At 41.8% G+C, this 13,850-nt stretch overlaps 1 protein-coding gene across 1 annotated transcript in view; it reads left to right on the plus strand.

Annotated features, from left to right (window-relative positions):
- Nucleotides 1–956: 956 nt before the first annotated feature.
- Nucleotides 957–13,850, plus strand: part of LOC134572988 (protein crumbs homolog 1-like) — a 210,699-nt gene continuing 197,805 nt past the window's right edge. Inside the window, exon 1 of the mRNA XM_063432343.1 lies at nt 957–1,173. Within this exon, the coding sequence (XP_063288413.1) occupies nt 1,101–1,173 (73 nt within the window). The 5' untranslated portion in view covers nt 957–1,100. The remainder of the gene's footprint in view (nt 1,174–13,850) is intronic.

The following is a 13,850-nucleotide window of genomic DNA, read 5'->3' on the forward strand; positions in this document are numbered from 1 at the left end:
TAAATGTCAACACACAGTATATCTTCATAACCTCGGACTTGAGATTGGTTTCTCACTTCCCTTTATATCTTGTATCATTCTGTTACTTATCTAAATAAGAATGCACACCAATATACAATATAGGTACTAACGTTTTTTCTACAAAATATAAGAATACAAAATCAAAAGACATATATATATATATATATATAGTGAAAAGGCTTACAAAATCTCCATTGCAGCATATGCAAACAGCCCACCAGCCTACATGTTCTTAACCTTCTACCCCAATCTATTATTATTATTATTATTATTATTATTATTACTGGCATTTATAAAGTGCCAGCAAATTCCGCAAAGCTGTACAATTGGGGAAAAAGACAAACACAATAAGAACAGACCGATACAACAGGTAGAGGGCCCTGCCCGTGAGCTTACAATCTAAAGATCTACATCCATTAATGTATTTTTCAAGGGACCTTATTTAAATAGGTATATTTGATATTGATGTGCATCCTTATTTAAATAGGTATATTTTATATTGATGAGATGGCACCACTAACGATATATCTAATGTATGGTGATTTAGTGTGTCTTTTTACTGTAAATCCATTAAGAAAAAGCAAAATGCATTACATACAATTAATATAGCACTGTTAGGTAATGTCATTATCGTGTCAAGTTGTGCATTTTCTGTATCGCTTATTTTCATATAAAAACATATTTTCTTAAAAAAAACAAGTGTGTATCTTTTGATATGATATAAACCCAAACCCTTTTATGTACAAAAAATATACTAAACGCAGAACTGACATTGTTTGTAGACCATATCAAGAGAATTTCACTTTCTCTTCTGGAACTCTGAACAACCTGTGCAGTGCACACACGTCTCTCCCTTAGTCCCTTCCATGTGATCCAGCCCACTCTTCAGCAGCATCCTCTGAGTCAGAAGGGCATCCCAGAGGCCTGTCTCTGTCCACAGCAGTAGTGCTAGTAACAAAGTGCAGTACGCTTTGTGCATGACAACACACAGCACTTTCAAACTAGCCCCGGACACATCACATCCCTGCTTCCATTAGTACGGATTGCCTTACTCCAAGCCTGAACCTCTGCTGCTTAACATGGAACTCAGGAAATACAGTCTGATTTTACACAGAACCGTTATACTTCTAGTTATCTGCCTCCCTGGACGAGGTAAGTCTGTATACACTATGCAAGTGAGCATGTATAAGTTAACTTTATGCTGGCGAAGTCCAAAGTCACTTTTTATTCCGAGGCATGGGTTGTTGGTTTTACATCTGCTGGGACTGGGAAAAAACATTTAATTTCAGAAAGATAACCTTTTTATTATGAAAACACACAGAGCTTTCTAAATGCACACCCATGGTTTTTTGCATTATAAAGTTAACTTTCTTTAACTAACGTTTTTTGGCGTATGTCTTTTATTCAATCGAATTAATAGATTAAATATCAACTTGGTAATAATTGGCAGATAAAGAAATTATACCCTTTAAATAAATACATTTTCTAAGGAGAACAGACCGCAATGTATATGCATGCATCCTATAATTCCCTTTAAATTGTAAACTCGAGCGAGCTTAGTTCTTTAAGGTAAGGGGGTATTTTATTGTGAGACATTATTTTTAGGAATTTCTTAAAGCAACACGTTGTTGAAACTATTATTTGAGTTGTGGAGCATAAACTGTGTGTACAGTACTTGTATACATAGACAGACAAAACATGTGTTGCTGCAAATAGTGTTATTCCCAGTCTTGGTTCTTTCAGTGTGCAGTTTCTGTACGTACTTGGGACACAAGCAGCAGGCATTCCATTGTTAGCAGTAACCTTGGTAACTTGTTAAGCATGCTAAGTATCTGCTGGGTAGCCAGAACCTGTAGTCTTCACATACAAAAGAAAACCCCTGAGAAAATCCCCCACACCACCACCCAAAGAGCTGTGTGCAAATTGTCCTGCTAGGGCATAGAATGTGGTGTGCTCTGATTGTATAAGAGGATGTTCTTATAAAGTAATTTATCTCACTGTCTTAGGTCAGTCCTATTCCAGGCAAATAGGTCACAGTGTGTTTGACTAACTAATGCAGAAGAGAAGTTAGAATGTTTTCTGTTTAAAAATAACCCCCAAAAATGATGTATATGTCTTATATTTAAAGGGTCAATATATATTAATATAGTATAAACTCAGATGCCTCCCCAATATCTCTAGATCTGTAGATTGCAAGCTCATGAGTCATCTTATGAATGTTCTATTAAAGTGGTATGCATGCAAGGTTTAGGCTTATGGTTAGAAGTAGCTTTTACTTTTGTATCATTATATCTAAATTTGTTTTTTACAGTTTACATTTTTAACATATCCATTATACATCTATATAATAAATGTCTCTTGAAAAAAAAAAAGTTAAATAGCAGACTCATTGCACAGTTGTTTCAATAATTTGGCCAGTAGTTCCATTCATATGTTTAAATGGATACAGTTACAGCAGTGTTGAACTACATATCCCATATAACAGTTCTCCCTTTCACAACAATAAGAGGTCCAGGATTGATTGAGAGTTCTCAGCGACTGCCTGGTCTTTTGTAAAGCTGCAGATTTTTAGCAAATATCGGAAACTCAAGATCATGCTTTGTTTAAATTTTTATATCATTATTATTAACAGTATTATTATTAATGACAGTGCATAAAAGCACGGAAAATATCTTTAATTATGTAATTATAAGTACAATGCCGTCTCATAAGTTTAGTTAAATTGGTTTGAGCTACCCATGCATATACCTGAAACCTGAGCTCCAAGAAGACTGTAATGCCATAATAAAAATGAACTACACCAGTGTAAGGTGAACTGTGTGTGTATATACGTGTGTGTATGTAAATATATATATATGTATATATAAAATTCATAAGGTAATAATTAGAAAATGTATTTGTTTAAATTAGTTATGTGTCATGTTTTGGAGGGCAAATCAGTTATGATTCTGGAATTGTTAGTGATCACAGAACTATAATTGTATAGACATTTAAAGGTTTCTCCAACCATCATAACCCCCACATCCACCAACTCTTTAGTCCATTTTCAAGGGCTTTGACAAAACCAGTATTCTCCTTAAAACTTAATCGCTCTGTTGTACCACTTGGCTAATTTGTTGTACCACTTGGCTAATACAGACACAGTTACTCCAACTAAACAATGTTTTTCTAAAAGCTAACTAAAAAAAACACTGACATGGTCACATGGTCACCCCCCACCCAAACCTCTCCCACCAAAGGAAAAAAAAGAAAGAAAGGAATAAAAACTAAAACTATTAATTTGTGCCAAGGTTATGTTCTCCCTGCAGCTTTATCCTCCTCCAGTGATGTCATTCCCCCTCTTTCCCCCTTCGTTGATGGGCTGAGGGGAAGACTTGAGTGACTAACATTATCCAGGCCAGAACTCTAGTCTATCTGGTCCAGACCCTGTCCGAGTTGGAGTTACACCTCTGGCAGCAATGTGATTTAACTCTTTATGTGCAGCGTTTAATTGAGAAATGCTTCACATAGACTCCAAGCACCATGACCATTTCAACTAACTGTTCCTCTGTTCAGGGCAGCCTAAAATCAATTCTCAAATTACAGATATAATTAGCAAGTGGAAGTTTCAGTGTTCGCTCAGTTTAGTCGAAGCCCATTTTTTTTAAAAAAATGTGTTTAAATACCACCCCATATGCGCCTCCCCTTCGCAATTCAGAATGTGCACATGTGCTTTTAGCTGTGGAAACAGTCCAATCAAATGCTTGTCTATGAGAAGCATGTGATTGTACCTCGAAAGGGACACAGTGATGTCAATGTGGGTGTGGAAACAAGTATGGATAGCTTCACCCGGAGGTGGGTTCCAAGTACGTTTATTCTTAATTTACAGGTGGGGATGAAATTGCAAATGCCCAACAGGTCATTGCAAAGTGAAAAATAGATTCATTTTAAAGGGGTTGGAGTAATCCATTAAGCATCCAACTTTAGATTTCAGTGATGGACTAAGAGCACTTTGGAGGTGGATTAGTTTCCACTACAATTAGCTATAGTTGTTATGGTGCTTAGAGAACCTCTTCAACAAACATGCAACTGAACATTTATATGTGGATCAGTGAGCAGTGTATTATCCTGAATATATGGTTCTTGTGGAATAAAGTTCAATATTCCTGCTTAAAATGGTGCTGTACTGAAATGTAAGGATAAACACAGTATATACAGAACATTTTCAGTTGCCATGTGGTCCAGCAGACTACAAATTAGTTTTTTTCATTGTTTTGTATCATAACTGCAATGGCAAACCATGGGCCTGATTTTAAGGATGTTATGCTTATCAGACATGTCAGTGAATGGCTCATGCATTTTGTTAACTTTGATGTTCTTGTGAAGATTTGAACGCTCATCATTTAGCCAAGTCAAGAAGAGTATGTATGTTACCTTATCTAAAAGCAAATTTGCACAAATGGATCAGTTGGGGGCACTGGCCATAAGCTTATGTTTTTGCCTGATACAGTTGTGTCATGTGCATCTGTTCTTTGAGTCTAGATTCCTCCCAGGTCTGCTTCCTACAATAGTGCATGAGTATTCACACAACATGTGAGATTTATTAAAAGTGCTGTGATTGTGGAGTCATCACAAACTAAATTCCGGAAGATGCCGATTCTTTAAAGATTTCCTAGATTTCTAAATCTATAAACATTTTTCTGATTATTATTATTATTTATAAAGCACCAACAAATTTCGCAACACGATACAATAAGTGGACTAACAGACAAGTAATAGCAACAAGACAAGTTGAACGGACAGCAACATAGGGTGTAGAGGGCCCTGCTCAAACGTGCTTACATTCTAATGGACACTCATAAAACTCCCCCTTTATGTCTGTTTATTTTTTCAAATTGATTCACCATATTATATTAGTAGTGTATTAGAAGCCAGATTGCACAATTTAGGCAACAATAGATGACTTCTAAACATTATCTCAATAAGCTGCCACTAATTGGCTATTTTTGACAGAGTATTGCAATTGGGGTTCATTTTACCACAGTTGGGCATTTAGTGAATAGACCATTAAATGTAGATCAGACAGAAAACCAGAAAATATGTTTATACTTGTATTTTCAGAACTCATGCTAGGTACTTATTACCTTTTTACAGCTAATAATGGCTATGTTGACTACTCTATTCACTGTTCCTTTTGAGGGATGTGTCGTATATTATACACATGGACATGCTGGTGGGCTTGACTCTATAAAAACAATGGCACAACACATTAGAAACCCCTGAGCTCTCACACAACTGTGCTGTTTCAAAAGACATTTAACATTCATATACTGCTTCTCTTTCTTGCTTCGTACAGAGTAAACATGGGATCTTTTCTGTGAGCCCAAGTCTTCCATATTCTTATTAAGCTCTTTCATGCCACATTTTTAGTCTTTGAAGAAATTTCAGGCATTAGATATGCTGACTGGTCATGCTATTCTAATTATAGTATATCAAATACACATTCATCAAAGTTTTTAAGAATGGTAATATTAACAAGAACAAACAAATGATGCACAGTCTGTCTTTTACAAATGTTTGTAATTCTTATACATTTTCTCTTGTAAATCACCAAAAGCAACACTTTTCAGAAAATAAAAAAAAACATTTAGCAAGAAAGTAAGATTCGGTAGCATTTTAATGAATATTTAACAAATTAATAGGGAATGTATTACACTTAATTTTTAATATTTAGTTTGTCATACATTTTGCTATTCCTAATTTTCATCAGCTGTGAGTTTTTAAGGCAGTGCTGGGGTTAAATTACTTGTGTATGAACTGGCTAATAAGATTAGTGTGTAGCTGAGCAAGGGCTATTAAGCTGGGTAATCACTTACTTCACATACAGGAGACACTGTAAAATCATCCCAAGTGAAATGTCTAAAATGGCATTGTAAGGTTTTGAAAGCAGTAATTTAAAGGAAAAAAAAGGGTTTTCTTTTTTGTTTTTATGAAGAATTTCTGAAGTTCACCCTCTACATAGACTGCCACAGCTGATTTTTCAGATGTTTATTTTCTGTACATTTCTAAACAATAAATTTTAAAGGGACATTATAGGCAACCAGACTACTTCAGCTCATTAAAGTGGCCTGGGTGCAGTGTCCCTGTCTTACTTAGTACTGCAATGTAAACATTGTAATTTTTGAGATACTGCAATATGTACATTGCAGTACTAAAACAGCCTCTAATAGCAACTAGAGGCGCTTTCGGGAAATGACACTGGACGTCCTCTAAATGACTCTGGACGTCATCAGGCTCTGTGTGCGGACATCCAGTGTCAGTGAAATCCCAATAGAAAAGCATTGAGGCCTTGCTTTGCTATGGGAATGGCCTTGGGGGGGACCTAATGGAGAGGTCATGGAGAGACTTGGAAGCTATTAGCTAGTGCCCATTACTTAAAATATTTATATTATTTTTGCTATGGATCTTTGTAGCAACGCCTGTGAGTCTCCTGACGAGTTAGGACATACTATATATTATACACATAGGGGCAGAATTGTATTTACCACGAGGCTGACAAGGCATTTGCCTTGGGCAGCACTTTCAGGGGGGCATCAAAAAAGCTGTGCACCATCACCAGGCAAATGCCTTGCCAGCCTCTTGTCCTTGGGGGCCCAGGAGCTGGCCAGCTGGCCACCTAAGAAACCCCGAGGCTGGCATGCGCTGATGTTCCAGGGTGCGCGAGGGAGCACTGTCCCCTGAGCTCTCCCCTGTTTAGCTCCCTCGTGCGCACCGCAGTGATGCCGGAGCCGGAATAATTAGTCTCTCCGGCTCCGGCATCACTAAAAGGGCGCGCAAGGGAGCTGAACAGGGAAATCAGAGCTCCCTCGCTGCCTCCAATATGAGCCTGCCTGACCTCCCGCCCGACCACCTCCCCGCGTGCCTGCCAGCCCAGCCAGCAGCAACCCCACTGGACCCCAGGGAAGAATCCACTCCAGCACTCCCAAAGGTAGGGAGGCTGGGTGGATTGAATTAAAAAAAAGAAAAAAAATTAATTGTGAGTGTGTGTCTGTTAGTGAGTGTGTGTGTCTGTTAGTGAGTGTGTTAGTGTGTGTCTGTTAGTGAGAGTGTTAGCATGTGTCTGTGAGTGTGTTAGTGTGTCTGTTAGTGAGTGTGTTAGCGTGTGTGTGTGTCTGTGTCAGGGTACCTGAAGTCTCTACCTCCGAGAGAGGTAGAGACTTAGACGTTCATCCGTCCGGACGCCATGTTTCCTCTGTTCCTCGCGGTCGACCCGGTCACACAAACGCCGGCCGCGAGGGAGTCTCTTCCTTTTGTAGCATGGTGCCCGGAGGCCGACGTCATCACGCCAATCCGGAACGACCTGTCACTCAGTCCGAGACAGACTAATCAGGTTTCGTCGGAGGCGTGTCTATCCTCTCTAGCCAGGGTATTTAAACATACTTCGCCCTGTTGCTCATTGCCCTGTCGTGGTTCTAGCCTGTCTAGTCACACAGTGCTCTGGTGTTTCTCAGTTATCCTTTTGGTTTCGACCCGGCTTGTTTCCTTACTCTGTTTACCTCCGTTATCCTTGACCCGGCTTGTTCCTCGCTTACCTGTCTTCTCGTTCCCTCGACCTCGGCTTGTCTCTGACCATTCTCTATACTCTCTGTACGTTAGCCCGGCCATTCTAAGGACCGGTATACGTACCCTGTACCTGTTTGTACTTTGCGTGTTGGATCCCTGTCCCGATCCTGACATTACGACAGGGCCAATGGATCCTGCAGGTACAAACAGTCAGGTTGGTTCCTCTGATTCCAGGTTTGACGCCATGGAACACAGAATGGACCAAATGGCCTTAGCACTACAGGCATTGTTGTCTCGTGCTAATAATCCTCCAGAGGAGACGCGTCCTACTCCTATTTTCTCTGTAGGTTCAGGCCTAGAGGTAGCTACTGTAGGTGCCTCTTCCCGTGTTACTCCACCTGTACGTTATGGTGGGTCACCTGAGAAGTGTCGTGGTTTTTTAAACCAGATCAGCATTCACTTTGAATTGCAACCTCGCTCCTATCCTACCGATAGGGCAAAGGTTGGGTTTATTATCACCTTACTCATTGAGAAAGCTCTGAGATGGGCTAACCCATTATGGGAGAACGATAACCCGTTGGTATACAATTATACTGCCTTTGTAGCTGCTTTTAGAAGAACTTTTGACCCCCCTGGTAGAAAGGTCAATGCAGCCAGATTACTGTTGCGCCTGAGACAGGAGAACCGAACATTAGTGGATTATGCACTAGAGTTCAGGTCTCTGGCGTCAGAAGTTAAGTGGAATGAACAGGCTTATATGGATGTATTCTTGAACGGGTTATCAGATGTTATCCTTGACGAAATTGCTACTAGGGAGCTACCAGAGAATTTAGAGGACTTAATTTCGTTCATTTCTCGTATTGATGAACGTATAAGAGAAAGACAGAACACTCGAGAGAGGAACCTAAGACCTGCCTTTAAATTAGCACCTGCATTTCTAAGTCCTGAGTCCAATACCTCACTAATTCCTGAACCTATGCAGATAGGCAATACTCATCTCTCAGAAGAGGAGAGACTGTACAGGAGAAGGGAGGGATTGTGTATGTATTGTGGTGTCAGAGGTCATTTACGCCTGAATTGTCCTGTTCGCTCGGGAAACGCCCGCACCTAAGTTTCTCTAGAGGACAGGCCTTGGGTGTTTCTATTTTGTCCTCTACGCATAATTACAAAAATCACAGGCTTTTACTACCAGTTTCTTTAACATGGAAGAAGGAAGTACTTAAGACCGTGGCATTGATAGATTCCGGCGCTGCTGAGAATTTTATCGATCAAGCCTTTGCCACTAAGCACACTATTCCTTCCCAGTTAAGAGAGACCCCCTTGGCCGTTGAGGCCATTGATGGTAGACCACTACTCGAGCCTGTTATTACTCGTGAGACTATATCCATGAGCCTGTCTGTTGGTATCTTACACGAGGAGAGTATATCTCTTATGCTTATTTCGTCCCCTTCCGTTCCCATAGTCCTGGGGTATCCATGGTTAAAGAGACATAACCCTACTATCGATTGGGAGTTAGGGGAGATACTCTCGTGGGGTCAGGGTTGTCAGGAGAGGTGTTTACGGAAGGTATCCCCTTTGGCTGTAATTTACACACCTGACACTACTACCCAGCCTAAAGAGAGACAGATACCTCCTTTGTACATGGACTTAAAGGCAGTATTCGATAAAAAGAACGCTGATACTCTACCTCCACACAGGTCCTTTGATTGTAAAATTAACCTATTACCTGGTACCATGCCTCCTAGGGGCAATGTATATCCTCTATCCACTAAAGAGAATGCTGTTTTAGAGGAGTATATTCAGGAGAATTTAGACAAGGGATTTATCAGGAGATCCTCATCTCCTGCCGGGGCTGGGTTCTTTTTTGTTAAGAAGAAGGATGGGTCACTCAGACCTTGTATCGATTATCGAGGGTTGAATAAAATAACCATCAGGAATGCCTATCCTATCCCCTTGATTACAGAACTCTTTGATCGGTTAAAGGGCTCTAAGATTTTCACCAAGTTGGACCTCAGAGGGGCGTACAACTTGGTGAGAATTCAGCAAGGCCATGAGTGGAAGACAGCGTTTAATACCCGCTATGGTCATTATGAGTATACGGTCATGCCTTTTGGTCTCTGTAACGCACCTGCAGTTTTCCAAGATTTGATTAACGAAGTTCTTAGGGAATTTCAACATGATTGTGTTATTGTCTACCTGGATGACATACTCATACACTCTAAAGAGATTGAGACCCACCATCGACAAGTCAGACAGGTATTACACAAACTTTTACAACATGGTTTGTACTGTAAACTTGAGAAATGCAGTTTTGACCAGACCCAGATAGACTTTCTTGGATACGTGATTTCTGGGGAGGGCTTTAAGATGGATCCTGACAAACTCCAGTCTATTTTAGATTGGCCATTGCCTCAGGGACTTAAAGCTATTCAGAGATTTATTGGCTTCTCTAATTATTATAGACGCTTCATTAAGGGCTACTCGTCTATTATTGCGCCCATCACCAATATGACCAAACAAGGGGCGGATACTAAGACATGGTCTACTGATGCTCTAGCTGCTTTCAAGAGTCTCAAAGAACTTTTTGCTTCTGCTCCAATACTAGTCCATCCGGATACGACCTTACCGTTCCTGCTCGAGGTCGATGCCTCTGAGACAGGAGTAGGGGCGGTTCTGTCACAAAGATTGGGGGTAGATAAACCATTGCACCCATGTGGTTTTTTTTCTAAGAAACTTTCGGGTCCTGAGAGCAGATATGACATCGGCGACAGAGAACTCTTAGCAGTCATTAAAGCCTTAAAGGAATGGAGACATTTATTAGAGGGAACCTTACACCCTATTACTATCCTGACGGACCACAAGAACTTGTCCTACATTGGGGAGGCTAAGCGCCTGTCCTCTAGGCAGGCTCGTTGGTCCTTATTCCTGACTCACTTCAACTATGTGCTGACTTATAGACCTGGTTCAAAAAATTCTAAAGCCGATGCCTTATCTCGCCAGTATGAACCTTCTACTGTACCTGAGCCGGTCCTTTCCTCTATAGTTCCGAAATGCAATATTCTTGCTAATACGAATCTCAGGATTCATTCTCCGTTACTGGCCGAGATCGTTAAGCTACAACATTTAGCACCTAGACAGACTCCTGTGGGTCGACATTTCGTTCCTCCTGCTCTTCAACTGGAACTGTTGCAGTGTTTCCATAACAGCAAGATGGCGGGACATCCTGGTATTCGCAAGACTTTTGCGTTGATCTCTAAGGATTTCTGGTGGCCTGCTTTACGTAGGGATACTAAAGATTTCATCGCTGCATGTGAGGTTTGTACTAAGACCAAACAACCTCATACGCTTCCTTGTGGATTCCTGCACCCCTTAGAAGTTCCAGAGAAGCCGTGGTCCTGCTTGGCCATGGACTTTATTGTCGATCTACCTATCTCTAAAAAACAGACTGTTATCCTCACCGTGGTTGACAGATTCACTAAGATGGCACACTTCATTCCTCTGCCTAAACTTCCATCTTCTCCCGAATTGGCCGAGATATTCGCTAGGGAGATTTTTCGCCTACATGGGATACCCTCTCAAATTGTGTCTGACAGAGGTTCCCAATTTATTTCCCGTTTTTGGAGGTCCTTCTGTTCGCAACTTGGTATCAAATTGAACTTTTCTTCTGCCTATCACCCTCAGTCTAATGGAGCTGCTGAACGTACCAACCAGAAAATTGAACAATATTTGCGATGTTTTGTTTCCGAACACCAGGATGATTGGGTCGGTTTGATTCCTTGGGCAGAGTTTGCACACAACAATCTCGTTTGCGATTCTACTCATTCAAGCCCCTTCTTCATGAATTATGGCTTTCACCCGTCTATTCTTCCTTCGGCTTCTCCTTCCCAGGGGGTGCCATCGGTTGATGTTCATGTTGCTAATTTGAGGAAGTTGTGGGATCAAACTCGGCAAATCCTTACGCACAATTCTATGCTGGTTAAGAAACATGCTGATAAACGTAGAAGGGCGGCTCCGCTCTTTGTTCCGGGTGATAGGGTATGGTTGAGCACGAGGAACATCCGTTTAAAGGTGCCCTCCATGAAGTTCGCTCCCCGTTATATTGGACCTTACAGGGTGTTGTCTCGTATCAATCCAGTTGCGTATCGTCTAGCTCTTCCTGATACCTTACGCATCCCTAACTCGTTTCATGTGTCGTTGCTGAAACCTCTTATTTGTAACAGGTTCTCCTCCACAACAGCCCCTCCTTGCCCTGTTCAGGTGGAGGGTCAGGAGGAGTATGAGGTTAACTCTATTATTGATTCTCGTATCTCCCGGGGGAAAGTACAATATCTGGTCGATTGGAAGGGATACGGTCCTGAGGAGAGGAGTTGGGTACCTCAGGAGGATGTTCATGCTCCTCGTCTCCGCAGGGCGTATCACTCTCGCTTTCCATCTCGTCCCGGTTCTTTCCGCCCGGTGGGCGTATCTGAGGGGGGGGGTACTGTCAGGGTACCTGAAGTCTCTACCTCCGAGAGAGGTAGAGACTTAGACGTTCATCCGTCCGGACGCCATGTTTCCTCTGTTCCTCGCGGTCGACCCGGTCACACAAACGCCGGCCGCGAGGGAGTCTCTTCCTTTTGTAGCATGGTGCCCGGAGGCCGACGTCATCACGCCAATCCGGAACGACCTGTCACTCAGTCCGAGACAGACTAATCAGGTTTCGTCGGAGGCGTGTCTATCCTCTCTAGCCAGGGTATTTAAACATACTTCGCCCTGTTGCTCATTGCCCTGTCGTGGTTCTAGCCTGTCTAGTCACACAGTGCTCTGGTGTTTCTCAGTTATCCTTTTGGTTTCGACCCGGCTTGTTTCCTTACTCTGTTTACCTCCGTTATCCTTGACCCGGCTTGTTCCTCGCTTACCTGTCTTCTCGTTCCCTCGACCTCGGCTTGTCTCTGACCATTCTCTATACTCTCTGTACGTTAGCCCGGCCATTCTAAGGACCGGTATACGTACCCTGTACCTGTTTGTACTTTGCGTGTTGGATCCCTGTCCCGATCCTGACAGTCTGTCACTGAGAATGTATATGTTTTTGTCAGTGAGTGTGTATTTGTCAGTGTGTGTGTATCTGTCAGTGTGTGTGTATCTGTCAGTGTGTGTATGCGTGTTTCAGCATGTGTATCCATGTCTGTCAGTGTGTGTATGCTTGTCTGTCACTGAGAGTATGTGTCTGTCAGTGAATGTTTCTGTCAGCTAGTGTATGTGTGTCTGTCAGCCAATGTGTGTGTCTGACACTGAGTGTATGTATGTCTGTCAGTGAGTGTTGTATATGTGTGTTTGTCAGTGTGTATCTGTCAGTGAGTATATGTGTGTCCCAGTGGGGGTGTGTCTGACACTGAGTGAGGGTGCATCTGTCAGTGAGTGTGTATGCATTTCTGTCAGTGAGAGTGCATGTGTGTCTTGTCAGTGAGTGTGTATGTGTCTGTCGGTGAATGCATGTCTGTCAGTGAATGTGAGTTAGTGCAACTGTGAGTGAGTGAGTGCGTATGTCTGTGAATGTGTATGTTTCAGTGTATGTGTTGGTAAAACAGTGTGTGTGACAATGACTGTGTAACTGTAAGTGAGTGTATGTCAGTGCATGCATCAGTGAGGGCGTGCGTCTGTCAGGAAGATAAATTTAGAGGGGAGGGGGGTGCCTGAGTTTTGTGCTGCACAAAACCAGAATACACCACTGCAGCCATAGGGGTACATTACAGTCTATCATTGTACACATTTATGGCTGCCCATGAGCTGTTAAATGGTTACTCCAACCATCATATCCACTACACCCCTCTATAGTGGTTTTAATGTTAGGAGTATCCTTGTGTCGATTCCCAGTAATGAGGCAAACTGTATGACAATGGTTTGTCCTCTTATCTGTTCCTGTCAGGCGCTGGATCTTTTCTGTAAGCTGGCTACGACAACTAGCTTATGCAAAGTTATAGAAGCTATACGTTGATCCTGCTGCTCATACAATGGCTGAGAGTGCCAGCTGAGCACCCTTAGCCAATGTTCAGTGCCTACATTTTGAAATTTGCACATAACTGACATTAGCCAGCCCTGACCTCATGTTCCCGGCTGGGTGATGACGCTGAGGTGGAGTTACACCTGAGACAGCAAATGGGTTAAACTCGTTATGTGTAGCGTTTCATTGTGAAAAACTGCACATCAAGACTTTAAGCACCATGACCATTTCAATCACTAACAATTAAAAAAGAAATCACAATCCAACAATTCTGATATATTTTAACATAAATAGAGTTATTCCCAGG

The sequence above is a fragment of the Pelobates fuscus genome, chromosome 9 (genome assembly GCF_036172605.1).
Source record: "Pelobates fuscus isolate aPelFus1 chromosome 9, aPelFus1.pri, whole genome shotgun sequence".
NCBI lineage: Eukaryota > Metazoa > Chordata > Amphibia > Anura > Pelobatidae > Pelobates > Pelobates fuscus.